Source organism: Struthio camelus, chromosome 6 (assembly GCF_040807025.1).
Source record: "Struthio camelus isolate bStrCam1 chromosome 6, bStrCam1.hap1, whole genome shotgun sequence".
NCBI lineage: Eukaryota > Metazoa > Chordata > Aves > Struthioniformes > Struthionidae > Struthio > Struthio camelus.
This window is the reverse complement of record NC_090947.1, coordinates 5,392,310-5,419,962: the sequence shown is the minus strand read 5'-3', so window position 1 is coordinate 5,419,962 and position 27,653 is coordinate 5,392,310. Positions and strand designations below refer to the sequence as shown.

The following is a 27,653-nucleotide window of genomic DNA, read 5'->3' as shown; positions in this document are numbered from 1 at the left end:
GTTTTTTCCAGTAATGATATTGGAGGAGACGTCACTTTCAGTTCAGTCTTCTCTGTCGCCCGATGTTACTTGGTTGATAGCTGCCCACCTGCAGATATTAGCTGAAGGCCTCATGTTCTGTAAGATGCAGTATGTTCCTAAGCTGTTTAATCCTGTTGTTGTCTTCTGGCTGTTAGGTACTGTTGGATGTGTCCCAGTAGTTTTCCATGCTCTTGGATCTGTGAGTGCAAAACATGCATTAGATTAATATGGTATCTGTTAACACCTGGACTCCATAAAAGTGAAATAACTGAGGGACAGCTGCTCTTGTTTGGAAGCAAGCCACATATACCATGATGACCGAAAGATTTTAATCCTGAAAACTAGGATCAGGATTTTTCCTGTCCTGGTAGAAGCGGACAACTTGGAGATAGTGTATCTTGAAGAACTTCGGGCAAGAATCTGGACAGGGAGTGTTTCTCTGCCTGTTGCTACCACAGTACGCTCTCATTCGTTCATACTATCGCTAACATTCATTTATCTTGTTATTAAAAGAGCAGGAGAATTGATCCATTAACTTAACACTTCACTGTTAAATAAATATACGTCTCCTCAAACTTCACAGTGTTTTCATAGGACATTTTAAATAGTCACAGAACATTTTGCAATCAGGAAAATTCTGGGAAATTGAACGTTTCCTGTTTTGAGTGCACAGCATATACCTAGTCCCTTGTAATTTCTTACCTAAATTGCACCTTTCACTCTTTCATCCTTTATTCTGGGCCAGGCTTTATGGTTGGACTGAATCAAATAGGATGTTCTGCAGTTTCCCCTCCAGGTGACTTGCTGTGACATGTCACTACAAAGCCAGAGACAATTCAGATATAGGCAGACAAGTGTTGAACCAGCGCTCGATGAAACATTTAACGTCTCCGGCTGACACTTTTCTTCAAGTTTTGTCCTCGTTAAAACCTGGGGTTATCACAAAAGTTTGTCTCAACGTTTCATGATAAAAAAAATTCAGTGCATAGACATTTGGATTTTGGACAACGCGGTAATGTCTAAAGAACAAGAAGTATGACGTTATTTTAACTAGCCTTGACTTAATTTGATTTTGAGTAACTTAAAAAATTGTACCTTTTAGGTAAGCTTGATCCTTGACAAGATCCTGGGCAGAAACTGATAATTAACTGACCATACGGTACATTCTTTAATGTTTTCAGACATCACATTTACAAGTAAATTTACTGTTATGTCCACTTACTCATAAGTGGAATTGAAAGGAAAAGAGATGATCTCATTTAATGTGATTTTGTTTGCTTAATTCTATGTTCTTCAGTGAATGTGACCCTCTGTGTATACAGTCTATGAAGCAAATGCGGTTTAGCATGCAAACGGCTAGCAGCGTGGAAGTCTTTGCCCTTCTTTCTTGGAGGAGAAGAATTAATTGGTGCATCCCAAGTTGCAACTGCAGGGATAAGAATCTTAAAAAAATTACATCCTCTGGCCCAGCATGCCAGACTTTACTGTAGCAGATTTACAGTGTAGGTCCCAGGTCCCAATATAATTCATTTTCCATGTCAACACCTGTTTTTTAAACTTGTCATTTTGCTAAACAACAACAAAAAATCAGAATACCAAGATTCATCTAGGTTTTCTTATTCAATTTCCCACTGGAATTGTAGTCCAACTGGCCTACGTATATGGTATTTCACAGGAAATAATGTTTGAGGATGCATGGGAAAGCGGCATCCCGTTCCTATGCTCTATCCTGTAACTCCCTCATGTGACAGTAGTTTTCTCAATATACTGCAAGACTTAAGCTTTTATTTGCAATTTGGTTTTATCAGGATCTTGAACGGGAATCTTCGCAAGCACTCGGGGCTCGCTGCTGAGGCCAGGGCTGCACGGTTCGGTCCGTGGGTAGTGCTGAATCTGTTCGCTTCCAGCTCACCCAGGGTCTCCAGGTTGACGTGGATCAGGTCTGGACGTGGACTGGCGCTGCAGGAGCTGGTTTACCTGCTACAGTACCTGCTATCTGTCGCAAACTAAATTTGGTCCAGAGAAGTGGTTTTAGTTTAGATCGTTGATTTGTGTCTGGTAAGAGGATTCTGGACCTAGATGCATCTTATCGTCAGACCATAGCCAAAGGGAAGCAAGGTGCTTAAGAGGATGCTCTGTACATGGTTGTACAGGACATGGCTTTGTACAATAGCAAAACTGGTTTTAAAATAAGTTTCTGGAAGAATGGAAGTACGGCCATGTTTGGAAAGGCCTCTCTGTTATGAAGATGCAATTGATCTGTAGATGGATACACATCAGAGTTAAAAGGGACGTGAATATTGAAATGATTTAATCTGAAAATAATTGAGAATGCAAAGCTGAAGTCCATCAAGGATAGGAATGTAAAATATGCTTTTTTGCTCTTTAACTTATTTTGAGGAAGTTCTTGAAATAAAGGGGTGGAATTTGCTGAACTGATCATTCTTTTGCCTGAATATTTTGAAGCACGGAGAAGCCTTCATAGAATTGTCAGAGTTCAGAATCGGCCAGGCTTCTGAGAATATGTTTTAATACTGTTGATAGTTCTTCTTTATGCATGTAGTTTCCCTAAAGAACAAGCAAAGACAAGATAAAGAATCAAGTATTCAGTTGAACTTTTTAATTTGTATGTTCTTAGAATAACTTCTCTTTTAAAAAAGGATATATAGGTAACTGACACCTATTTTCTTTCAGTGGCTTAAGTGCTCTAAATTTTAAAATGGACAATTTCAAATTTCAGCAGTAGATCCAGTACCATTAACACTGGTTCCTGAATTTGTGATAGAGCGTGTATTATGTGTATATATTAACATTATTGCAGTGACTACTACCCAGTTTTCTGAAATGTTCAATTTTGTACTTTAAAAGACTGAATGACAATAAAATACCTATACACAAACATATCCATACCGTAGGAATTTGTTAGGCTCATTGCTCTCAGGAATGTCTAATAAGGTAATGATGTTGCCTAGCTTCAGTTCTGTCGTGGCAGCTCTCAAAATACTGAGGAGAGCCAGGAATGGCAATTACCATTCCTCTGCTCCTCTCCCTGCACAGCTCCCAGGACTCAGAGGCACGGCTTTGATGATTAGAAAGGAAAAAAAAAATTGATTATCTTAAACCTCTCTGCAAAGGCTATTGCTCTCTTTGCAGTACTGTTTCAGGTGCTATGTCAACTATGGCTAGCCGTAGCTCTGCAGGGAGTGCAGTGATCTTGGGTTTCGTATGTAAATTTATGCAAAGGGCTTCTGCAGGCTTAGCGTGTGTTGTTCTCCGCACATACCACAAGGCACTTTGTACTGCTTGATGTGGCAAAGGGAAGAGAGATCCCTGTCTTTCACGCGGCAAGAGGGAAGCCTGATGAGTGCATATAAACAAAACAAACACGAGAACCCTGAACCATCATTGTTTTTGAAAGTTGGTAGGACTAGAAATTCTCCTGCAACAAAGTTCTTCTACCATTAGCTTTGTTTTTATTTTTATTTTTATTTTTTAGTGGGACGCCTTCCTCTAAGGTCCCGAGAAGTGTTCTGTCTGAATCCGTGTCCGCTCTGAAAGGACAGAAGTAATAACCTAGAAGTAATATCATGTTAGGCTGTTCTTCATCTTGTCTCAATGTCATCGTTGAGGAAATAAGGAGAGAATTTGATCTTAATATTTTTAAGCTTCTTTATCACTCTCATTACAGTATGGCTCAACTGCCTATCAGCATGGAAATCACATCTACATCTTTTTTTTTTTCCACTTGCAGATGTATTTGTTTCCCTTGCACTTTCTAACGACAGTAGACTGTCGGTCGCTAATGGCAGTAGATAAACACCTCTCTGTGCCTTTTTACCCTTCTTTAATAAATTTTCCTTCTGCCCTAACCCCCTCCCGAGCGTTGCCTGGTTGCTCACCTGGCTCTGTTGGGTTGTTTGCCGTAACCACATTCACCCTCAGTGAGAGCTTCTCCAGATGCCTCTCGCTCCTGTGTTTTTACAGCACTCCTGAGCAGCTAACGCTTTTTTTGCCTTTGTTACAGTATATGATCAGTATTTCTGTGTTCTGGACGTCATGTGTGAAAGGAGAAAGTGTTGAACAGAATTCCCCTATGTTTGTAGAGTATGCTTTTAACTTGTTGTGTACATTATGAACCTCAGCTGCTGGGGCGCCTGAAGGAAACGAGAGCTGGCCAAAGAATTAGAGCCAGGACAAGAATGAGGCCTGCTTCCCACAGACGTAAAACATTAGTTACCCTAAGGGAGTCCTTTGAGCTAGCGGGATAGATGCTGATATTGCCCTGTAAATGGGAATGAGAGAGAGGTTGGAAGAGATTCTTTGTCGTTTTGAATCTGTAATGTTTTTTAATAATAGATATTGTATTGCTTGTTTGTCAAATGCTTACAGCGCACATAGAGCTGAGTTAGAGAAGGAAGCGGTTCTTGCCCTGCAGCGCACACAGGCGGTATCCTCTCAGAACCTGCACCCTGAGCCGTAATATCACGTTAGCACAGTAATCACAAGATATGGCAAAAATAACAAATTCTCGCAGTGAGCCCCACCAATTTGAGCCGTCAACTAGATGGTCCAAACTTAGGAGCTGTTCATTCACAACTGCTGGCAAATTTGGAGAGTTCATCTATAGAAACCAACAGGGAAGCTCTCGGGGGTGATTTCTTTCTGCAGTTATATCTTGGATTCCCCCCACCTCCCAAAGTGCTCATCTCACTAATCGACATAGGCTATTCGGAGCTCTTTAAAAAATGCCGCAAGAGATGAGGGCCAGATCCCAATTGCTGGAGCTCTAGATGTTTGTCTTGTATAGTTGCCTTGAGAGATAAACGGTGCTTTGTTGCTTCAATCGTGATGGAGAAGTTGAAACTACAGAAGGAAAAAGCTAGTAAAAAGCAGATGGGAAAACACTGGCACTGGCTCTGAGTAACCCTTAATCATCCTTCCCCCCCCACCACGTTCTTGATAAAAATAATTATTAAAAATAGGCCATTACTCTTCGGAAAAGGTAATCAATGTAGCTCTGCGTTTTTGCCAGGCTAAGTTAATCTCATCTCTTTCCAAGATGATACTATTTTCTTTTGAAACCAGGATGATTTAAGCCTGATATTTGAAAAATGGGTGGTGATTGATTAGTCGTCAGGCTAATAATGGATTACATCTGCATTTTTCCCTCCATCTTTATCATATTTTACATAATTCATTTAGCTCAATTGGACATTAAACTTTTTTCCCTGCCACAGCTACAGCAGATTCACCTGCCTCTGCCTGGGTTCCCTTGAGCTTCCTCTGCCCTTGCTCACTGCTGTTCAGAAATCCCAATTCCCCCCTTGCAAGGCGAGAGGACTGTCTACCACCTATGCCCCCTATTATTTTTTCTGGCTGTAGTTTAGTGCGTGCATTACAGCAAGGCCTGAGGTAGTAATGCTCATCAGGTTTCTGATGTGGTTCATGCTATAAATGCGGGAGATAATGATTCCTCTTAAAAATATTCACTTTAAGGCATATAAAAGGGTGGTAGAATTAAGTGACTTCTCATGTGTCCCATAGGATGTGTCTTAGAAATGCAAATTATTCTAGTCCGTCTCAGTGTGAGACAGCTGAAACTATTCCTTACACGGCCATTTCATCTACTGGGACCTCATGGCAAGGAGTTTCCCAGGCATATCTGCTCTATGCACACTTCTTGTTCACAGAACAAACTACTTTCAGGTGGTTCAAAGGCTGATGACAAGCTCATCAGGGCAGCATCAACCGCAGCAGCGCCAAAGGTGCCCAGGAAGGTTGCTGACTACTCCAGTGGCTAATCCAGACTCACTGCTGTGTTGCTGCAGAACGTTCTTCCATGACAAAGCTAATGAAGGCTCATGGATCCGGATGATGGGGAGATAGGGACTGTGCGATGCAGCTCTTCCTTAGCCTTCACGTGTAATTAAACTGGTTTGGGTATATCTTGTGTGTTTACACCATAGGTGTCAACTACAGTCTCTATTCCCTAAATCCTTTGTCACACTGAAGTGAACGCTATTCCCAAAAGTAAAGGAAAAGGAAAATAATAACCAAACTTCATTCCAGTTAGCAAAGAGGATGCTAGAGCTTGATTCTGTTTCCGCTGAGGTTGATGAAAATCTCAGTATAGTCACATAATCTGCCTTTACTAGGTGTGGATTCCGTTTAAGCACCTAACCATCTTGCAGATTAAAAATATTCCCAAACCTAAAAAATGAGTGCTACTTATTCACTCCCTATTTTACCTTTTAAAAAATATTTGCAGAATGTTGCAAAGCAACTAGAGGCCCGCCTTCAGAATAAAAATTTGAAGGGAATGCTCCTGGGAGGAGTTACTGCAGTTTCGGTTAGATGAAGCCGTTTGACTGCAGTTCAAATATCACTGATCTATCAGCAGTAAATTTAGAGGTGTATTAATAAGGAAGAGACACAATTATTCAGATACAGTAATTTTCAGGAAATAGTGGTGTTTGGTAGCATTGTTAGTCGTCATTAATATTTACAGGAGAAATGCAGATTTCAAAAAGGAAAGAAGGAAAAGCTTTAAACCAACTTCCTGGAAATTATATAAATATGCTAATTCCTGATGTTGAGATCAGTAAATACAATCTTTGTATTATAATTACTTGTATAACAATGGTTCGTAAGTGCCATCTGAGATTGGGATTGTGTTGTATACGAGGCTGCACATTACCATTTAGTGGGAGACGTGCATTAAGAAGGCAAGTTTTAAAGAGTTGAGGTCTGGGACTGTGATGGGAATTAAAGGACTCGCAAAGTCATGTGGAGACTGGAAGAGAGCCAGTCTTTGAATCCAGACTAACTGAATCCTTGCATAAATTCTTAACAAGGCTCTCTTCCTCTTTTAATTACTTTAGCACGCACACTCAAAAAACTACAGGCGTATTTATACAGCATGGGAAGAAAGTCTTGCCAGTTTTATGAATCATGCTATGTGCTCTTTGACTAGCTGACGTAATAGCACTGAGCCTCCTCTGCCACAGCATAAAATGCAGTGTAAAGGAGGATCAATGCAACTGAAATCTGCACCACTTTTCCACGTTTCCTACTTGGATCTCATTGTCTCCTCCTTTTAAATGCAGGAAAATTGCTCAAGCCCTGATGGTCCAGCTTATTGTTCAGTAAAATGTATCATAAAACAGTCTTTGTAGTGTGGCAAGAAACAAAAAGAAGAAAACTAAGAGGAAGACTAAGACTTCCATTAATAACTAAAATAACTGCAAAAGGAAAGAAAAAAACCCAAAAGCTCCTGTACAGGATTCAGTGTGATTCCACTTTAAAGCTTTTGAAAGTGGCTTATGGCCAGAGGGAAATGAGTTAGTTTAACATATGACTTACCCCTTCTTCTTTAAATGGCATGTAGCTTCAAATTAGCCTTGAGCTCAGCTACGTTCCAGGGTTGTTTGTCCTTACCCCAAAGTAGTTATCCCGCATCTCCAGCTCACTTGATTTAGAGAAGGTACGTAATAGAGATGGCATCAAGTGAAAAAGTCAGATGTAAGAGCTGGCTCATTTACAAAATCCTTTTGGTTATGCTTGTAGTGTAGCAGCTGCATAGATACCAATATTAATTAACACATTTAGTAATAAGGTAACAGACAGAATATGCCGAGGCTGATAAAATACCTGTAGGCATGTGCTGATGTGTGTCCAGAAGAAGCCTGTGCTTTCTTCGTTCTGATTGCAGGTGCAGTCTGCTGCCTTTTCACGGCAGTCTAGTAAAATATGCTATTTTTGTGTTTCATTTTATGCACAGCTTATGTTCATACCAGGCATCTGGGAGGAAGTTGATAAAAAGTCTGCTGACTTTGGACAATAATAGCTAGTTGATCTTGCCACTAAGAAAGACCACAAACTCTTGGGAGCAGGACTGTCTGCTCCTGCTTGTTCACTCTGCTCCGGGACCAAGCTTCCCCAGCCCTACCGGGGTAGCTACTGTATCAAAATTAATTCCTAGAAGGGAGAAAATCAGAGCATTTTCCTCATTCTAATGCAGCTATTCACTCTCCCTTAATCAGGGCCAGTGGGAAAGCCAAAGTCAGCTCTGCAGTTGCAGTCGCTTGGAGGCAGGGACAGTGTCTGACCAATGTTTGCATCATATCTATTTCAGTGAAGCGTTCTTGGTGTTACTGTGAAACATTAGCTGGATCATACTAGTACTTAAGAGAGAAGTGTCACGTTGAAAATTCATTGACACAAATGCCGATGCCATCAGGAGGAGCTGCAGAGCACCGACTGAAGTGTCTGCGGTAACTACACTGATTTGGGTTATGTGCATTCTTATCCAGATGGGCTGTCAATTGATCTAGTTCAAAATTACCGTGTTACCTAAGTTGTAATTAAGGAGCGTTTATTGAATTGAAGTGAGGTATGTTTGACAGATACAAAACAAGCCTGAAGACAGACATAGTCTAAAGCAAACAAAATTTAAATGGCACTATCAGCCAAATTACCTCTATGGGCAGAAAGAAGCAGGAGTAAAATACCCAACTATATCACAGTCATCTTAGAGATTATAACATTATGAGTGTATTGGATGGATACCTGTGGTTTCTGAAGTGGAGTGTTGATAATGATAGACGTAATCTTTGAAGAAAAAAGAGAGAGGATGATGAGGTGTGGAGACCTGTTCCGGAAGCTTGGAATTAAGCTGAGGAACATTAGGATCTATCTATATGCACGTAGTCCGTTCCTCTTCCCTTTACTGGGGCGGGAGAGTATGACCCAACTAAAGAAGAAATCCCGTTTGATCGTGCGCACCCCACCCCCTCCTTGCTGCTGTATGCCAACTTTGCTGAAATCTCTGCTCAGCTGAGATTCGAACGTTTAACCTCTCTGAAGGTCAGGCTGAAGGGCTTACTTGTAATAGTAGGTGACTGGATTTGATGACTCTTCCAGTCTCATAGCCATGATGATCACCTTTTTTTTCCCGTTCCAAATTTGCTTTATTGAGATCCAGGTCAAACCACGCCACAGTTCAGAGCATAGCTGTCGTATTGAGGGTTTTTTGTTTGACCTTGTAGTTTGCACAGGCTGAAGTTTATATAAAAAGAGCCAGATGAAAGCGAATTAGGTGGGTTCAGCTGAACAGAGAGTTAAACAAAGACATTCTTGGTCGTATTCCGCACCGGGAGGCTGAGGCCTGATGTGGATATCGTCACTGGGCTTTTTGCAAGTCTATCTCAAATAATTGATGCTGAGAGCTTATACATTGCGGGCTAGATCTCGGAAGCAGTGATTACTTTGTTTCTGTGATTGCTCTGTATTCATCTCTTCAGATTGGAGTTTTGACATTTTAGTTCTCCTCCAAATGAACCTAAAGATGGCATTATACTTGTACTACGATAGTATTTGGCAGGCCATTGCTTTCTACTTGAGAAGGCAACGGACGCTTTCAGATCTTAATTCCTCTGTTTGCTAGATGACCCCACACATTTTCTTGCCTGCGTTCTTTCTTGCGTTTCATTTACATGAAAGAAATAAAAACTAACCAAATATAAAAAAAAGTCATAGACACAACATCTGACTGGTGTTTTTATTGATTCTCCTTTATCTTTGTGATTCTCCTTTAAAAAAAATATCCTATACTGTAATCTCACACCCTGGTACAAATTGGAAAAAGCTTATGTTGGCTTTCATAACTCTGAACACACATCAGCAGAGCTGGTTTGAGGATTTGACTTTCCCTGTATTTTGAAACTTTATTCAGGAGATTTAAAGGAGAAGTAAATGCTTCTGTATTGGTAGTTAATGCTTTCTTTCCGTTATTGTGGCAGCAATTATGTAACCAAAATTATGTTTCGGCATCCTTGACGCTGCCTTCACTGATTTTTGCGGTGGTTCATGTTGCGTATTCAGATTTCTTCTACTCCTCTTTTTTGTTTGGGTTTTGTATTAATACTGAGCAGGCACGTTGGAGGCATAGTCCTCTTAGCTTTCCTTACAGAGATAGTCCCTGTGCACTTCTGACTCAGCAGGATGAGTAAGGTTATCCTCAATATGGCTATTAATGAACGTACGGTCATAAGGTAGTGCATGTTCTGCACTAACCTTAGGCTTCACGTTAACAACAGGAGTAGGCAGAAGTAAAGATCCAGGCTACAGATCCCTTCCTGGTCTCTGTGAGAAGGCAAAATATGAGCACAATCCATATTCTCAGAGGATACTGGTAGCAGAATTTGAAATATCCGCTTTTCTCTTTTTTGTTTATATTTTCTTCTGAACTGTGTTTTCTTTAAAAATTGCATAGTATCGTTGGTCTTCGAGTCAGCATAGTCATCAAGAGACTGGTAACCTAATATACAATAACTTGCATTTATTTAAATATGTGCAGTTACTATGTCTGGCATCAGTGGGTACCCAGCATGATGTGATGTGCTTGCTTCCTTGTTTGCAAACGTACAGAGGTAATGCCTTTTCTTCCCAACGTTGACAGGGCGACACCATTGCCTCCTGTGACTCCTGTGGGGTGGTGAAACTGTGGGACATTCGGAAGTTGGTTCCCATGGCATCCATAGATGCAGGCCCACGTGCTGCCAACGAGGTCGTCTTTGATCCCTCTGGTAGGATTCTTTAACAGCTTTTTCTACTTAAAACGTATTGTATTTTGAGATCTTTCTAAAGTAATTCTGAAACTAGATGGCTTGTGTGAAACCACACAGGTTTGTTATTTTAAAGAAGCTACAACTGTGCCAACTAATGGTCAGTATGTTTTTTTCCTATGGACTACATGGGCAAACTGGACTAACGGTCCATTTATATAAAATGAAAAATGTGCTATCACAAAACGTGCAACTGATTGCAAAGAAGTTGCATGAGATACAGAAACGATGACTGGGGGTAGAAAACTGAGAGAGATTACCTGTGTTCTACTGATGTTTATTCTCCGCTCCTATTTGCTCTTTTATTGCTTATTCCATGGTTTCATTTCATAACCAATCTTACTAAGTCCTCCTATAATTACCCCAGAACTTCACTGTGTTGAAAAGATTGCCTTCTATGCACAAATAATTGAGGTAACCAGTTATTTTTCACCATCAACCCTGTATTCTTATGTCAGCGATACTGTGAGTGAAGGTACGTTTCTATTTTAAGTGGGGCTGTTGTAAAACAGTATAACATTTTTTTTAAGCAATATTAAATCTTCTATTCCAAAGTGTGGACAAGCATTCATATTACAGCACAGAATTAGATCCCAGCTCAGTGAATCATTCTTATACAAGGTAGTATAATATGATACGATACAATATAATAATATGTAATATATGTAATAAATACGTATAATTTTATTGAGGCATATTTATGCGAATGCATTATATGTTATGCATACATATTATAGGCATAAAATATAATGCATCAGTAAAATATGAGAGAGAATGAAAGAGTCATTTTACCAATAATAATAGTATGATATTTTGTCATAATGGCCCACACACTGTGGAATGCATAATATCAATCTGTTGAGTCGCGTGGCAGAAAACTTGGCTATCAATTCTGTAGTATTTGCATAGGGATTTCCCAGAGCTCTCTATTGTATCATTAAATAAGGTATTTTCATTTCCAAGGGAAAAAAAAATACATTGACGCTGTCCATTTTTGACAGCTACCCAAAGACAAATTTAAACGCTATTCTGTATACGTATGTGATTTGGAACAAGAGCTCATTTTTTCACGAGCAGGATTTGAAGAAGTTTTGCATTTTTGCATCTGGAATATAATGGTGGGTCATTTGCAAAGGAATCACATCCCTGCAAAATGCAGTAGCAATATTTTTAGCCAGATGGGAACTTTCCAGTAGAAGGGTTATCAGCTTTAGGTAATCTAAATGGGCAAAATTTCCCATCATTTGGATAAAATCCAAAACTTTCTCTGCAGGAGTAACCACACAACAGAGATATCAAATTGGGATGAATGACCACAAAGAGGCATAGTATAGCGGGATGCAATCATGTCTAGCTAAAGATATGAAAATAGCTAGCTAAAAGAGACTATTACAACTCGTACTGTTTGAACAGCGACAGCGCCTACATGACCTAATTACGGATACTGGCCGAGTCATACCAGGCACTGCAGAGATACCAGCACACTAATAGCTATTTGTTACCGGAAAACATTTAATTTGCTTCGTCTAGTGCAGTGGCTGGAAGGAATGCATTTTCTACATTGCCTTTGGGTGAAATGGTATTTCTTCTGTAGCTGCCCTAGCTTGGGTGCAACTGTTTGGGTTACTGTTAGCAATGCAGTGTAGGACTCGCCTTGAGGTGAGTCTCTCTGGGGCCCTGGCTGCTTGGGTGTTTAATTCATGTTGCCTCCCTGTTGTCACAGCTCTTTTTTGCTAATTCCCCCATGAGCTAAACCTGAGTAATCCTAAAATGGCCTGTGATACATCAGTGAGAAAGGCCGAATGATGTGGGTTGTCTGCCACGGCAGAGGGCTAGCAAGGATGATCTGGGAGGTTCCTGCATCGTCTGAACTGCAGTTAGGAAAAAAACAAAAAACACTTATTCATCAATATGTAGGTTGGGTCAATCTAAAACTATTCAGTCAGTCATCTGAATGGAGTTAGCTAAAAATAATAATCATGTTAAAATAAGGCAAACAGCCCAAAAGCCCACCCACAACAAAATAAATGGTGATGAGAAAATATATCCAATGTTTAACTAACAGGCTGATGGGCATGGGACCTTGGACCTGTGTCTGAGGAAGCTTGGATAGATTTTCCTGACCTTATCGAAGTGTGGCTTAATTACAGACTGTATCTGTCAGTCTCTTCTGGTGATGTTATAGCACCTGATGTAAAATACTTGAATACACTAATAGTCATGCGCACAGGAAACACTACACCGCTATAGGTGGACTTAATTACTAGATTAGAGAGCCATGCTTGAGCAGTTTTTTTACTGCCCAGTAATGATTTAAATTATAGTTAATAATGATAGAAGGATTTTATGAAAAGATGGGCAGGATCAGCAAACAAGATTGAGGTCAGAGATAATAAGGCCCCAACTAATGGAAGATTTTTGTTTGGTTTTCCTCTGTATTGTTTTCTAAGTAATTATCCTTGCAAATGTAATGTAGACAGAAACATCTTTCATTTTGTTTGAAAGTGGTAATATCTTTTGTCAGGGTGACATACACTGGCTGGGAGTTGCCTAGCAAAGAGACAGTACCAAGAACGAGCTTGTAAAGTTGCTGGGAATCATCGGATGGCCTCATTGTGGATGGCCCTTGCTGACTCTGGTGATCTTCAAGCTACTCTTGGCAAAAATGTTGGACCACATAGTCATTTTCTTCTCTGTCAGAGCTGCCCTGAGCTCTTAAAGAAGTTGATGAAAAATGTTGGGCATAAAGCTTTCTGCTTCAGCTACTCTGGTTTCTTTCGCCTTTGCCTTTCTTTCAGTCAGCTTAGCGGTGGACAGTGCTACGTGGTGTACTTGTGAATGCAAAGAAATTAACGGCAGGATTGCTAAAGCATTACGCTCTGTGTGGGTTTCCTTCTTTCCCTCAGTCTTTCTGCAGCTGGCTCGTGGTCATTGGGTGGGAGGTGGTGATGGAGCCGGCCGGGACTCAGCCCGCTGTGGGCCCTGGTCAGTATTGTGCCTAATGCCACAAGTACAAAGGAGCATGTTCTTTCAATTGTAGGTGCTGTGAATGGTCTCAAAGAAGGGACCAATGTGCAAGGCAGGGGCCACAATGTTTGTAAATTATTTTTTTTAAGTATATTCAATTTTATCTCCTCATAGGCAAATTTAACCGAGCTTTCCCTGTACTTAAATTCTTGTGTAGCATTCGCAAATCTCTTACCACACTTTTATTTGTCTTCACCTTCAGTGTTTCCAGTTGCTGTTTAGAAAAATGTACCTAACATGATTATTCACAACATAGCATTGGGTAATATATAAGACTCAGAGAAGCTGCCGAGGTTTCTGGTTTACAGGCTAAGACATTTATTATTATCGTGATGTATTAGAAGCCCCAGTAGCCCAATTAGAAACCCCAACTTCCCACAATACAGCAATAGCAGTCCATAATTAATAGCAGTTACAAGAAGGTCAAGGGGAAGTAAACAATATTTGGAAAAATATAGGGCTGTTAGAAATTCTGAGATTTGCAGATAGGATGAGGTGGTGATGTTTAACCTGCTTCCGTCCAAGCTGGGCACAGTGCTACTCTCGATGGTAAAGACACGCGGAGGGTTTTGTGATTCCTACCAGGCTACAAACAACTGGCTTTATAATGTATCTGGACATCTCAAAGGGCAATATGTATCTATGTTATGTAGAGGAAGAATTGTTAAAAGATGTCGCCTTGTGATACAAGTGATTTATTTTAGGAGATAGGAATTCTGGAGGTGGGAGAAAGGGAAGCAGAAGAAACGTTGCATGAAAATTGACTATTTAATAACCAGTACCACTTTCAGCTGTGGTGAGGTCAGGGTAAGGACTTGGCAATGCTATCCAAAAGCAAGGTTAATTTGTTTAATTATACTATCACATGACACATTATACAGAACCGTTGCTATGAGCAAACCACTACTCCAGCGGGTCACAGAACTGCTTACTATTCAGGCTTGATTTATTTTTGATGTTAAACTCTGGGCTCGTGAATTTGTGTCTCTATATTATCTGTCCTTTCCTGAATACAGAATTAAACTTGATGAGATTTCCTGGAGTGCCACGGGTGAAGCGTCTTCAGTATTTGCACGAGACATTATTTGGGCTATACCTGCTAATGTTAAGGCTACAAGCAGTCCCCACAGGCCTCCTGAGGGATGGAGGCGCGGAGATTAAATGGCAGATTGTTAGAATTTCTGCTGATAATTGAGCCTTCGGTTGAAGTCTCGGAATTACAATTTTCAGATTCCTTATCTGATAACAATTTATATGCTCAGAACAGAGCTGGCAGAGATAATCCTTGTGGAAGGAGGAAAAAAGTTCAGAAGTGTAAATTGTTTTAGTAAGTTCATATGGTGCCTAATTGAGTATATATTCTATTTCTTAAAAGAAACATAAATAATACCGACTTACTCTATGACAGTTTCATTTATTTAGAGGTTTGGTCCTGCAGTAAGCTGCTCACCCAATTCCTCTTTGATTTCCTCAATTTCAGTCAGATATTTGGCTGCACAGACAAGCTGATATTGAGGTGCACAGACAAGCTGATATTGAGGTATACGGTGTCTGTCTTTCTCCTTTTTTCTCTCTCTCCTTCCTGTTTTTGTTTAATTCGTGCATCTCAGGTGGCAATGAGTAGTTCAAGTTTAATCTTGACCAGCCAGGGGATTTTCTGGCCTGGAGCAAGCTCTCCTTTTCTGGGAAGCAGCACAGTGGGTTTGGGCATTAGGTGCCGGGTGCGATGAGGGAGGTGGGAATCCATCTGCTCCTTGCACATCTCAGAAAGGGACTGTGGCCCCCTGAGATGAATTCCTGTATCCAGAGAACAGAGGCAGGATGGCATCTTGACCATTTATCTCACTTTTTTGCTGTTCTTGAACTTTGCTTTTTTTCTTATGTTTGTCGCCCTCTTGCTTACAGCTGAAGTCAGGCTTCACGGGACAAAAATTCTCTAGTGCAGAATTTACCACGGTAATCTTTTTAGCAGCATCTGATTTTTGTCTGTGTAGTGCAATCATATGCTGACGTTAACGTGTGTTTTTATCCCTATGACCCACGTTTCTGACTACAAAGCTTTCCTCATTACAACGCTTTGTTGCCCTGCATTCTTTAATCTCTCAAGCAAATTATATGATAGCATAAATTGATTCCTGAGGGTGCCGCCGCCTTCTTTGTGGTTCAACGCCTGGGTCCCTACCTCATCTCTGAGTATGTATGTGCCATCGCGGGCAAAGCAGTCTGGACTTGGGGAATTTTTGTTCAATTTAATATATTGCCAGTTAAAACAAACGCCTGATCACTGATTTGGATATTGAGAAAAAAATCAAACAGAAACAATTAAACACGTGCTTAAGTATAGGCCTTTTCTCCCTCTTTCCCAGGCTTAAGTTAGCCAAACACCTCTCCTCCCCCCTTCATAGTTTCAGTCCCCTTGTTTTCACCACAGGTTACGCTCCGTCCATCTCAGTTCCTTCAGCAAGGCGACGGGTGACGCAGGAGGCTGAGGTTGTGTATGTAATGGCTGCGCCGTGCTTCTTACTGGTTTCTTACTGCTCATCTGTGCTTCAACTCCTCTGTTCTTCTTACCGTCACTGCTTCGCCGTAGGTTGCCCAGTGGGCTGCAGCCCTGCAGGCGCCCGTACCTTTATTCTGCAGGCCCCTAAGCAGGAACTGAGGGGGGGGGGGAGGGCACATAAATTGGGCACTCACGTGTGAATTAATAGGGTGCTCATACGTAAATTAATTGGGCATTCATGCATAAATGAATAGGGCACTCGGACATGAACCTTCTGGGCGCTCATGCGTGAGCGCAGTAAACTGGCATTTTCAAGCCAGTATGCAAAGGGACCTTCATATATCGATATAGATAGCCACAACTATAAATCTTTGGACTCGTACTGGCACTTGCTTTTCTCTCCAGAATTTAGACAACTCCTGATTCTGTTTTTTAATCACTTGTGACTTGTTTTGTCTTAATCACAGAGACTTTCAAGGACATCCGGTGTTACAGCTCTGCCTGGCAGGATGGCCAAGTGATCAAGCCGTGTTTTTAGAACACATCTGTCCACTTTTTTGGAAACCTTTGCTCTTTTATCAGAACATTGAGACTCATTTCTTCCCTCTTTTTGCTTTTTTTCTCTTTAATTCTCCTCCTTTCCTTCCACCCTTTATCATATTGCTAACCCAGTATTTTTTGCCTTGCACCTCACACTTGGCTTGACGGGTGGAATTAGCCTGGTTTGCTTCTCTTTTGGGCGTTTCTCAGGTCTATTTGAAAAGCATAAGCTATCCGCTTGTACATCATTGCTGTTCTCTCTTTTCTACCATCAAGAATTGTTTCATGTCTGTCCTGTCAGAAGCCCGTTTTTCACTCTGGGTCTGGACAGTTCAGAGAGACTTGTTCTGGTTCCCAGGAATGCTATATTCAGGATTGTAAGATCGATACCTTTTTGCTGCATCCTCACTTGCCCTATTTTATACAGACTAAGGATTCTCATGCTCTGTATATCTTTACTGTAATTGGCCCACATTCTTATGAATTTTGCCTGATGGGCACAAATGCGGCCACCTGCATTCTTAGTTCTCCGTTCTTTGTTTGATGCCTGGCATTTTTAGTTTTTCCACTTCCTTTGGCTCATACTCATCTGCAAGTGCTCTGCGACTGCTGTGCCTCTGAGCGCTGTTCTCGCTGTGCCTTAGCTGCCAGACCAGCGCAGGATGCAGCGCTGCAGCAGCAGTGGCCCAGGCAGTGATCGGTCAAGACAAATTCTCCCTACTTCCTTCCGAAAGAAAGTAGGCCTAAACACAGAAATCAGTTTGATACTCGAGTATCAAACTTGAAAATTTTCCATAATGCAGGAACCATGGCTCGCACAAGGTTAATGGGATAAGGAGGGTGGAAGACTGTTCCTCCTCTCTTCTTCCCTCCTCAGATTGTTCTTAAAGTCTGTATTACGAGTGTTTGGTAGGTGTCTGAATATGCATCCCTCTTTTAGACTGATCTGCAGGAAATAAATTTTCAGATCCACCATTTATTGACTGAGCTGTTCAGAGAAAGACAAGAGATTTTCAAAACTTATGCCTCAGATGGAGGGAAAGGGTGGTGGGCTGATGCACCTCGTCCATGCTAATAGAAGGCCTTTGTGCTTTGCCCTTCAAGCTCAAATCCCTGCTTTGACTAAGCTTGACAGTAAGCGAATGCTGTTGCCCCAACTGTGTGCTCTTAGAAAGTAATGCAAGACAATGCACCAGTATTGATGTTTTGTCCCCAGGAAGCCTCAACAGCCTGTTTGTTTGAAGGCGTGAATCCATTAGTGGATTCCCTGGAGAAATTCCCTTGTCGTCTGAGTTCGTTCGCACAGTCCCGGACCTGTTTTCTAGTCCTGACCGTGCTGCTTAGTCCTGAAGTCGTCCCAGCACCGTGATCACGTCAGCCCTCTTTCTCTGAGGAGGGCTTACGACATCTGTTGACCATCCTTAATTATTCCTATGGTCAGCGTGGGAGTAAAAGGATGTTCTGTAAAGGCTACGTTATTCAATGATAATTACTTGTCTTGCAGTTCTCACTTCTCCCCTCAGTGCTGCTGTATTACATTTGTCTCTTCTTCTCAACATTTGTTTTCTTGACTGTAAAATTCTCTAATTCGAAGCCAGTGGGTAGATTAGAGCTTAGATAAATATGAGCTGGTTGACAGATCATTTTGTCTCCTTGTTTCATGGTATATGCAACTATCACTCTCCTTATTTCTGACTGTTGCAGTGTTTCAAAAGGGAAGGCGTTGGCAAGGATTTTTCTCTCTGTGCTGATCAGCAGAAAGGCTGTGCCACACTATCTCTGCTGTGCCATGACCGTTTGTCAATAGTTAAATATGTAGACAGAAAAGAAGAGGGATTCTTAAAATATATGACTCAATTTCTAGGACACACAAAATTTAGAATGCATGCAGTATTTGTACTTTGGAAAGGAAAGGGAGGTGGCTTAGAAACCCCTTATTGTACATTTTTTGCCTTAGATGCAGGGTAGTATTTTGTCTTTGCGTGTGTTTTCTTTGCAGAGCTAATGAGGTTGGGGACCGCCTATGACTGCCAGCAATTGCTTTGAGCTCAGAGCACTTTGAAGAGATTAGCCCCATTGATATTCTCTTTGTCTTTGTTAGAGAGGAGCACTTCCTTCCCTCGGGTGCAAGAGGGTGGACAGCTATTTAACAGAGCCAGCCTTTTCCATGTAGTTACTGTAGTACTAAATATTCCCCCCTCGCATGCATATATCCAGCATAAAAACAGTGTTCTGGAAGCCGGTGTTGTGCCTCTTCAGAGCAATATATTGACCTTTCAGGTTTTTTTTTTTTTTTTTGAGTGTTATTCTTTAAGGAGGAGCAGCAGTCTCAGCTGTTGAGGCAGCTGGCCAAACTACAGTGATGATCAAATTGTTTGTTCCTAAAGTGAAAGGAGGGAACGTCTACATGGTTTTGCCGTCGTCGCGTTAAACTAATGCAAGCTGGAAGTGATTGGAGGTTTGAGCATCCCAAGCGGGACATAACTGATCAAAATTTGGATCCTCCAGCAGCTATTCACAAACTGAGTAAAAATGTTTTTCGATAGGGTGGGTTTGGATTTTTTTTTTTTTTAATAATCCTGCTAAAACTAGGCCCAAGGCTTTTAAAATATGAATGTGTTCAACATTTTACTTCTGGCATTTACTGCTCTTGTGAATTACTTAGGTCCATGTGTTCTATTTTATATTGTTTGTATTAATTCCAGCTCACAGAGTGCTACAATTAGCAAATTCCCACTTTGAATGTATTATTACAAGAGAATTCCTTCCTTTCTGTCAAACTGCATAGTTTCACCTCAAGCCTGGCTTGACCATGAGAGCTTCATCTCCTGATTAGTGTATCCCTGCAGACAACCAGGCGCTACAGACCCCTGAAGGTCACCATATCCCTTTTTCTGTGAAAGCTCTACTGAAATATCAACAGCTCTCCAGGTTATGTGATTTGAGTGAAGAGTGCTGTATTATATGCAAAGAAATGAATCGATACTGCAGTCATCCCTCATATGCTTTAGTGAAAATAAGAGATTATGAAATAAAATATTAAATAGGTCTAGTATTTGTGGGGTACTTTCTGTAGACTGAATGCGTGAGGTTGAACAAACTTGATGGTGTTCCCTGCCTGCATAGATCAGGAAATCTGTGAGGAGACAGCGAGTTGCATCTTTGTCGCTGTTGAATTTAGCCAGATTTTAACCACTAAGCAAGAGTCATTGGTTAGCTAAAACCGTCCAAAATTGATGAGTGAGGGTGGTACTCATGCTTATGAAAAGAAGATACTGGACTTCTTAGTCTATGGGAAGCAAATACTTAGGGAACGGGAGAGAAAGTCCATTGAGGTTTGATTCTTTGGAGAAAAAGAAAGAAAGAGAGGGGTTGTGACAGCCTAAATGAATTAAATACTTTGTTTTGAGTTTAAGTTAATTTTGTCTGAGTTTTTTTACTCACCATCTTAATTGTTTCCTTGCAAGAAGCAGAGTTCATATTTTGAATGGAAATTTTGAAACTAAATGTTGGATATGTTCATATAAAATCATCTCAATACAATCTTTAGCCTTCCACTTTCCTTTAGTAAAAGCTATGCCAGTCTTGGTGGAGTTTGAATAATATAGTTTTAATAACTCAAAAACTACATTTTATTGTTCTTCATCCCATTTACTTTTTTGAAAGTAGCTGAACTCTAAAGGAAGGTTAATCATCTCTCACGTAGTATACTAGTAATTCAGCATGGGTGCCTGTCACTGCCCGGACATTTTCTGGTTCTTTGGAACAGCTCTTCCACTCGGTAAATGAAATGTATTCAAGATCTGGAAGGAGGAGAGAGGACTACTATCTGTGGTGTTTATTTAGATACCTCTTTGCAGAGCTTTGAAAGTGGCAAGTATGAGATCCTCTTTAAAATAAAAAGTATGCTATCCTTACCTTTTTTTTTTTTTTAACAAAATGTCACAGGAGCTGAAATGCTTCATCATCCGTAACAAGTGATCCATAAGGTTATGAAAAATAAATTGATTAGCAATATAATCTGTATACACCTGCCTTAGGAGCACTTGTCATCTCTTGGGACCAACCTGTGAGCTTTGCTTGCTCTTGAAGAGGCGGGTGGAAAACGGATGAGTGAGACGAACTCTCGGGCGCCTGTTCAGTTAGGCCATTGCCGCTGGCAGCCGTAACTGGCTGCAATTGTAATTGTGGTCTCATGTGCAAGGAAAGGCATCATGTCTGCGCTAAAGGAAAAAAAGCCAGAATTTTGCTTCCCCTAAAGTATCTGCCAACCTGCTTTTTCAAGCCTGCAGGCCAACAAAACAAACACGTTGGCTGACGATATTTGCCCCTGTGCTTCTCTCATGAAATCTAAACGGGGATGCAGTGTACGCAAGTTAGTATGTTAAACTCCTGCAAATATGAATTTATCACCAGTGACTCTTCTGGTCTATGATCCTCTCAAGCTGTCAAGCCTACAGCACTAGAAATTCTTCAGGTGCACTCGCAGATATGCCCACATCTAGAAGTTGTCTATGAATTGGGCATTTTAAGGGGTTGTGAGGACTCGATACTCAGGACAAGAACAATAACTTTGCCCCACAGGCAGAAGTATACTGGATTTTCCTTCTAGATGGAATCCTTAGTTTTTATGTGTCTTAACTGTGGTATTTGGAGCTGCAGAGTGTATTTCTTTCCACTTACAGCCTCCCTCCCCTTTTTATTGTATAGCCCTCAGATTTCCGAAAAGTTTCAAGCAACATCTCCACAAAGACATACTCAGGAGGCTGAACACAGTCATTTTGTCTTTAACATAATCTCTGGTTTATATTTCATTGAATGTATGGAAAGGTCTTTCCTGTGATTTAAAATGTTTTCTTTCTGGCAATTACAAAGTCTGTGCAAGACACTGGGCTTAGCCATTTGCATTTTTTCTCCAGATTGAATGAATCTGAGGCCTGAGGCAAAATTCCCTTTCTCATGAAAGTATGGTTTGCATTTACTTGTTCTTAATGGCATTCCACTACTAAGACAATCATGGTTTAGATGGCTTTGAGGCATTTAAATTAGGCTTATGAAAAACTATTCCTCAGAGAAAATTGGATGCCATTTTAGGGTTAGATAACTGACCTAGGAGAGGGTGTGCAAAATTTGCCTATCCACTTTTTCCAGATGGAGGAATTTAGGAAGCCTTCAATCTGCTCATAAATAATCCCTGTCCTTTTGCAAATGTTTCCATGATCAAACACATGGCCATTTCCTGAGCAGGAAAGTACTGAGACTTTAGGGCAGCCAAAAAAAAAAATATTTTAATCCCCCCTCATTTTGTTTTTCTATGGCAAAATACTATATACAATGGCAAAAGGGAAGATGGCAAAACTGTAGCAATATCGTACTGGCATTTTATTTAGGATCGTCCCTCTCTTGTTTTGCCTCTTTATTCTAGACTGGAGTCCCAGCTGTCCACTTGAAACACTACCATTCGATTACGTGTATGCGGCTAAACAGAAGGTCTTTCCTTATACGAATGGAATAAACCCTCTCCATGTTGGGACTAGGATTTGATTTTTTGATTCTTATTGTACGTTCTTTTCCCTTCAATTCTGTGAGCCAGCCTGTCAAGCCGAATCATATTGGGAGCAGCTCTGATGCTACAGTAGGCGCTTTATAGCCCTGACTATTAATGATTAATATTTTAGCTATGCTTGCAAGCAGAGCTCGATTTGGGCACTTGCAAAATAAGAGTTGCCTAGGGTAATTGGCTGATGGACCCGCAAAATCATGAATTCATTCAGGCAGATAAACTCTCTGAGGCCAAGAAGGCTTCCTCCAACGCCATCTTTCCAGAGCAGCTCAGCGTGCCAGGACTCTGTGGCTATTACAGCTTCTGCATCTGAGGTAAAGCAGTAGTTGATGCTGGGGCTGCTGAGCCTTACGATGTAGGAATTGTAATTAAGGTAATATTCTCGTAATATTTACTTATGAATTAATTAACACATATTTATTATCAATTTTTCGTAACATATTTGCACAAAGTAAGAGGCAAGTCTGATATTTGCTAGGTATGGTAACAAAAAATTTGAGGGGAAAAGGGTTATTGAGCACAATGAACACTTCTTTCCTGGCATCAGAGCAAAACGTAAGGAAAGGAAACAGGAAAGGAAATCAATAGGAAAAGAACCAGTCCCACAGAAATAATTAATCATTTCCTCAGCCGGAACCAACTCCCAGCAAAAGAAAAAGGATGTCCCCCTGAAACCTCACCCAAAGGCTTAGCTGGTAGATAGACCTGAAGTTTGGAGAAAGGACTGACATTGTTTGACCTGAAGTTTGGAGGAAAGACTGACATCATTTGCTGGGAGGTGCTGAGCATCACCAGGGCGCAGGGGCACCTTTTGCTGCTGGTTCTCTGTGGCAAGGTAGGACTTGGCGGCCCAGGGGCGCAGTGGGCACTTTGTGTCTCATTCGGGCACCAGAGCTGAACTCAGCACTGGTCCTTTCAAAGAAGGACAAAGTTGAGCCTCAGACCTCCCTAGATGATTGCTTCTAGGAGTCATTTCTTTCCTTTCGTTACACCATGCTCGGGGTTGTTCTTACCTTCAGTCGAGGGCTTTTTGTCTATGACATGTTTTGGGGACCCAAGGAAGGAGATCCTGTCTGAGTGCTGTGGCAGGTTGCTCTGTGTTAGTGGTTCGTTAGGTTGGATATCTCAGGTTTCTGAGGCTTTTCAGACAAAGCGTCCCTGGAAATCCTCGTTTGAACTCCCCTGTGTGTGCATGTGAGGGCCCATGAGGCTGCCTAGACTCTTACATCAACTCCTGCACTAACCAGGGGCTCCATTTGTTACAAGTTTTGTAACTTATTTTTCCTTGTTCATTTGTTTTCTGTTAGTATTTCCTTTTACTGCTATAAAAGCTCTTCTGTTCTTGCTGTGTTCGATGTTCGCTTCTCTGATGTTCTCTTCAATTATAAGTTTCAGTAGTATTGACGTGAATGTCTACGTAATTCAGTGGAATGGATCCAGAATGACAAAAACTGGGTTGTTTAATAGATGAGAGCACAATCATAGCCATTAACACAGAGCTGACATGCATCTTCTGCTTAGGCACAGGCAGATTACAGATTACAGTCCTTTGGCTCTGTACAGTTTTGCTCTTAGCGTAAATACTTACAGTAGTTTGGGCTTTTTAGAACGATGTATGGGGGGGGGTGGACAAGGAGATACCAGCCATTTGCGTTGGCCTCGTGTGTTTGAAGCGTACTGTAGGGTACCTCTCTCTGGTGTCACGTAAACGAGTCTCGTCTTACAAGGGTGAACCAGACCTTGGGTACAGCCTGGCCGTTCATCGTGGAAACAAAAAGCTCATGGGTATGTCCTCTTAAAAGAGGAACGCCTCCAAAGTTTATTGTGACTGGCATGCAAACATTTCCTATTTTTTTGGTTTTATGAGACCAGCAAGAGGAAAAACACCTTTATGTACTCAGTGCTTTAAAAAGAGCAAACCAGCCCCAACCCATCTACCACCCCATCCACAATCAGTTTTGGTGTTTCTAAGCAAAACAAACACTTCCAGGGGAGCTATTGTGAACAGATGGACTAACATTCATAAAATAGACAGCTCCCTTTTTAAGTGGTTTGTTTGCATAGAATGTATTGTTTCCCTTGAGATTTTAAACTGCAGTTTTGTTTAATTATTTTTCTCTTTGACCATTATATTGTGAGTATACAAAATGGGCAAAATGTTGGAATAATTAGGCGGAGAGGTCCAGAATACCCTGGTGAGTGTGAAATATCATATATAAAGGAAACCAGCTATCTGTGGAGCTGTCAGTTCTACTTACATAAGCCCATCTGTTTGCATCTATTTCTGCTCCCTGAAGAGGAATACATCTTATGTGAAGAATTCCCACCCGATACCTCAGCCATTTCATCACTCAGGAATGGTCGTCCTGCTCGTTCTCTCTTTCCTTTGTACGAAACTGCAGACTGAATATTTTCAGTGCCGTCTCGTAGAGCACTTAGAAGGCAAACGCATGGCTTAGTATGTAAAATTAAAGGAGTTTGTTCTCTCCTGATTCTGTAATGGATAAAAATGGTTGCAAACCTTTGGTTTACGCTTTTGACTCACGGTGCTTTTAATATTTTTTTCTATTTCGTCCCCTCCCCTCCTCCTTTAGCCTCATCTTGATTCCCCCAAAATCTCTTAGTAAGCCCAGGATATAGGTTGTTTATATCTAATTGAAAACCATTTATAAAAACATGTGGAAAGGTTATTTGCTGCTTATATAGTGAGAGATGATAAAACTTTCTTTTTTTTTTTTTAAGAAAAAGGTATTTATGAGCGCCAAAATTTGTGATTCCTTTCACCCCCCCAGTCCTAGGAGTTCTGCAAATACAGACGTAATGTTTTACTACTTTTAAGTAGCAGGTATATACATTCTGGCTTAGATTGCACCCTTGGAAGTACTTCAATAACAAAATTACCTGGCTAACATCAGATACAAGCATGCAGACTTCTTAGATCTTTTTATTAAATCTTAGCATCAAAGGAGATTTTTCTCCTCTCACAGATAAGATGGGGGGAGGCCAGCTTTCGAAGACCATTTGAATTTGGCGACTTAATCTTCTTCCCACTCTATTGAACTTCCCTAAATTGTTTTAAGATTCTTTGAACAAAAAAATCTCTGAGAGTTCTAACTTCCAATTTAATTATCAAAGTGTAAATTCTTAATATAAACTTTAGTGGCACCGTGAATGCAAACTGAAATGAGGTCAAGTCAAAACAGGAATGAATTCAATTAGCCCCTTCAAAGAAATGCAACTTGATTTAGAGTTTTGAATTACAGATTTAGAATAAGGCGTTTTTAGTTTTTTTTTTTTTTTTTTTTTTCTTGCCAGCCTCAGTGGAAGTAAAGCACTTATTTCATCGCATTTCTTTAATGAAGGTCCTGACCGTTTCCAGGGCGTACTGTGCTTGGGATGATTTCTTACAGGGCTTTTTCCGACTGGGTAATTCAGTTTGGACCACCTCAATATTGCTATCAAGGCACCAAAGGCTTCGCAGCAGTTGAAGCCCGGAGGCTCAAGCGCTGTGCCCTTGCCGCACTTTGTTCAGAGAAGGCTGCATTTCAGAGGCATCTCACAGTTTTTTGCCGCGTTTGGGCTCTGCACCCTTTACTGTCACACAGGCTATGTAATCCGCAGTCTCTCCTAGCAGAGATTTTTCCGTGGTCTTTCATTCTCCAGATGACAGTGGGGTTTTTGAGGAATGATATTTCCCCTAATTCCTGATTGCTCTGATGCAAAGAGTGGCCGCCTGGGTTTCAGGTTAGTGGGTGGCCTGCATTCCCCGGGCTGCACTTAGGTGCTTTTTCCAAAAGATCTCGGTGATGCATAAAATATGAGACAGGAAATGGGCTCCATGTTGCTCTAGCATATGTAAGTCATACCTGAACGTGTGCAGATTGCACCTGGACCATAGGAGAAAGCGAATTTAGAAAAATGAGTAGTGCACTGACAACTCTGGGCTTTTTTCCTTAGTAACCTACGAAACCTGAATTTCTACCAAACTCTGTATTGATGTTATCATGCTTTTAATGTGGTGCTGCTTGAGCTGTTTTCTTATTAATGTTGTTTGTTTTTCTTTGCCGTGTTGACTTTTAGTTTAACAGCTGTTTTTAATAACATTCATCTTCCATTTGCTTTGCTTATTCTTCTTTTCCAGAACTTTTTAAAATAGATTTCTTTTTATCTTTTTAGAAATCTCAATATAGTATTCTTCACGTGTTTAGCTGAAACAAAATACCTTTTCCAACCCATCCAGTGATTCCAGCAGTCCAAAGCAGGGATTAAAGGACAAATTTTTATTTAAGAGTAGATCACAGCTGAAGAAATGTAGAGTACTATGGGATTCTCTGTATAATCCTTTGAAGATATGACCTAAAACACTTTTTAGCTACTTGGCTGCATCAGCTATGGAGGAGTTACCATCTACTGTTTCCAAAAGGTTAGTAGATAAAGTCTTAAGGGCTTGAAGCAATCCAAATCACATGTTGAATCAATTTACAGAAAAAATATCTCTTGAATCAGCAGTTAAAACTTTATTACAGATGGTTCAGATACGAGTCATGATTTACTCTTCTGTATCTTGAGTAGTGACATGAGATGAACTGTCTACCGAGAGGCCACATCACACTTCTTACCAACAGAAGGGCAGATAGCAGAAGCAGCTGCTTTTCCCTGGGCCCAAATTGCTTCTTTAATTTTCAGAAGCACAGGGAATGCAGCAATAAAACAGATTTTTTGTAGGTTGTTGGAACAAGCTAGCGACACGCTTGTTTATGCTCAGGATTTGCTTGAAGATTGTTAATGTAATTTTTTATATAACCAAAGAAAGTTTTTTCACCTGCTGATAAAGTACTTTTGATGCCTATCTAAAGCTATCAAACATTTAAGTCATGCAAGGCAAACAGAAGGAGGGTCTTGCTTTTGGATCTATCTAGTCAAACTTATTTAGAACTGCAAATTCCTTGTTCCTTTGGAAACTGAAAAACCTTTCTTTTTCAGTGAGAATATTGGCACTAGGTGTATCTCAAGGAAAAAAATCAAATTTTCAAAAATTTCTTAAAATCATATATAAAAGTTCCTGCAGCCATCGTTGTTTTTTGACACCCATCTGAGGAAAATAGATAGTGATCTGTGCAGAGTTCTTAGAAGACATATGCTGTTTTAAATGGAGATCAGGAATGTACTGGGGTTATAAATGAACTTTAAAGTTTTATGGCTAGTTTTATTTTGATGGTCTGTATAATATAGGCCATAATTAGGGTTATGCTTTTTGAAAGACATTCAGTCTTGATTTAAAAGTTTTATTTGATTTTTAGATTAGCAAGCATTAGTGAAAAATTCATTTAAAAAATCATAACTGAGCAAATTATTATCTTACTTAAATTATTTATAT

At 40.6% G+C, this 27,653-nt stretch overlaps 1 protein-coding gene across 5 annotated transcripts in view; it reads left to right on the top strand.

Moving 5' to 3' along the window:
* The window catches only part of SPAG16 (sperm associated antigen 16), a 405,835-nt gene that overhangs the window by 290,073 nt on the left and 88,109 nt on the right, over positions 1–27,653 (top strand). For all 5 annotated transcript variants that reach the window (XR_011141788.1, XM_068947881.1, XM_068947882.1 and 2 more), the window contains one exon: positions 10,481–10,607. Coding sequence is in view for 4 of the 5 variants with exons in the window: in XM_068947881.1 (XP_068803982.1) it covers positions 10,481–10,607 (127 nt within the window). In the remaining variant the exon portion in view is untranslated. The remainder of the gene's footprint in view (positions 1–10,480; positions 10,608–27,653) is intronic.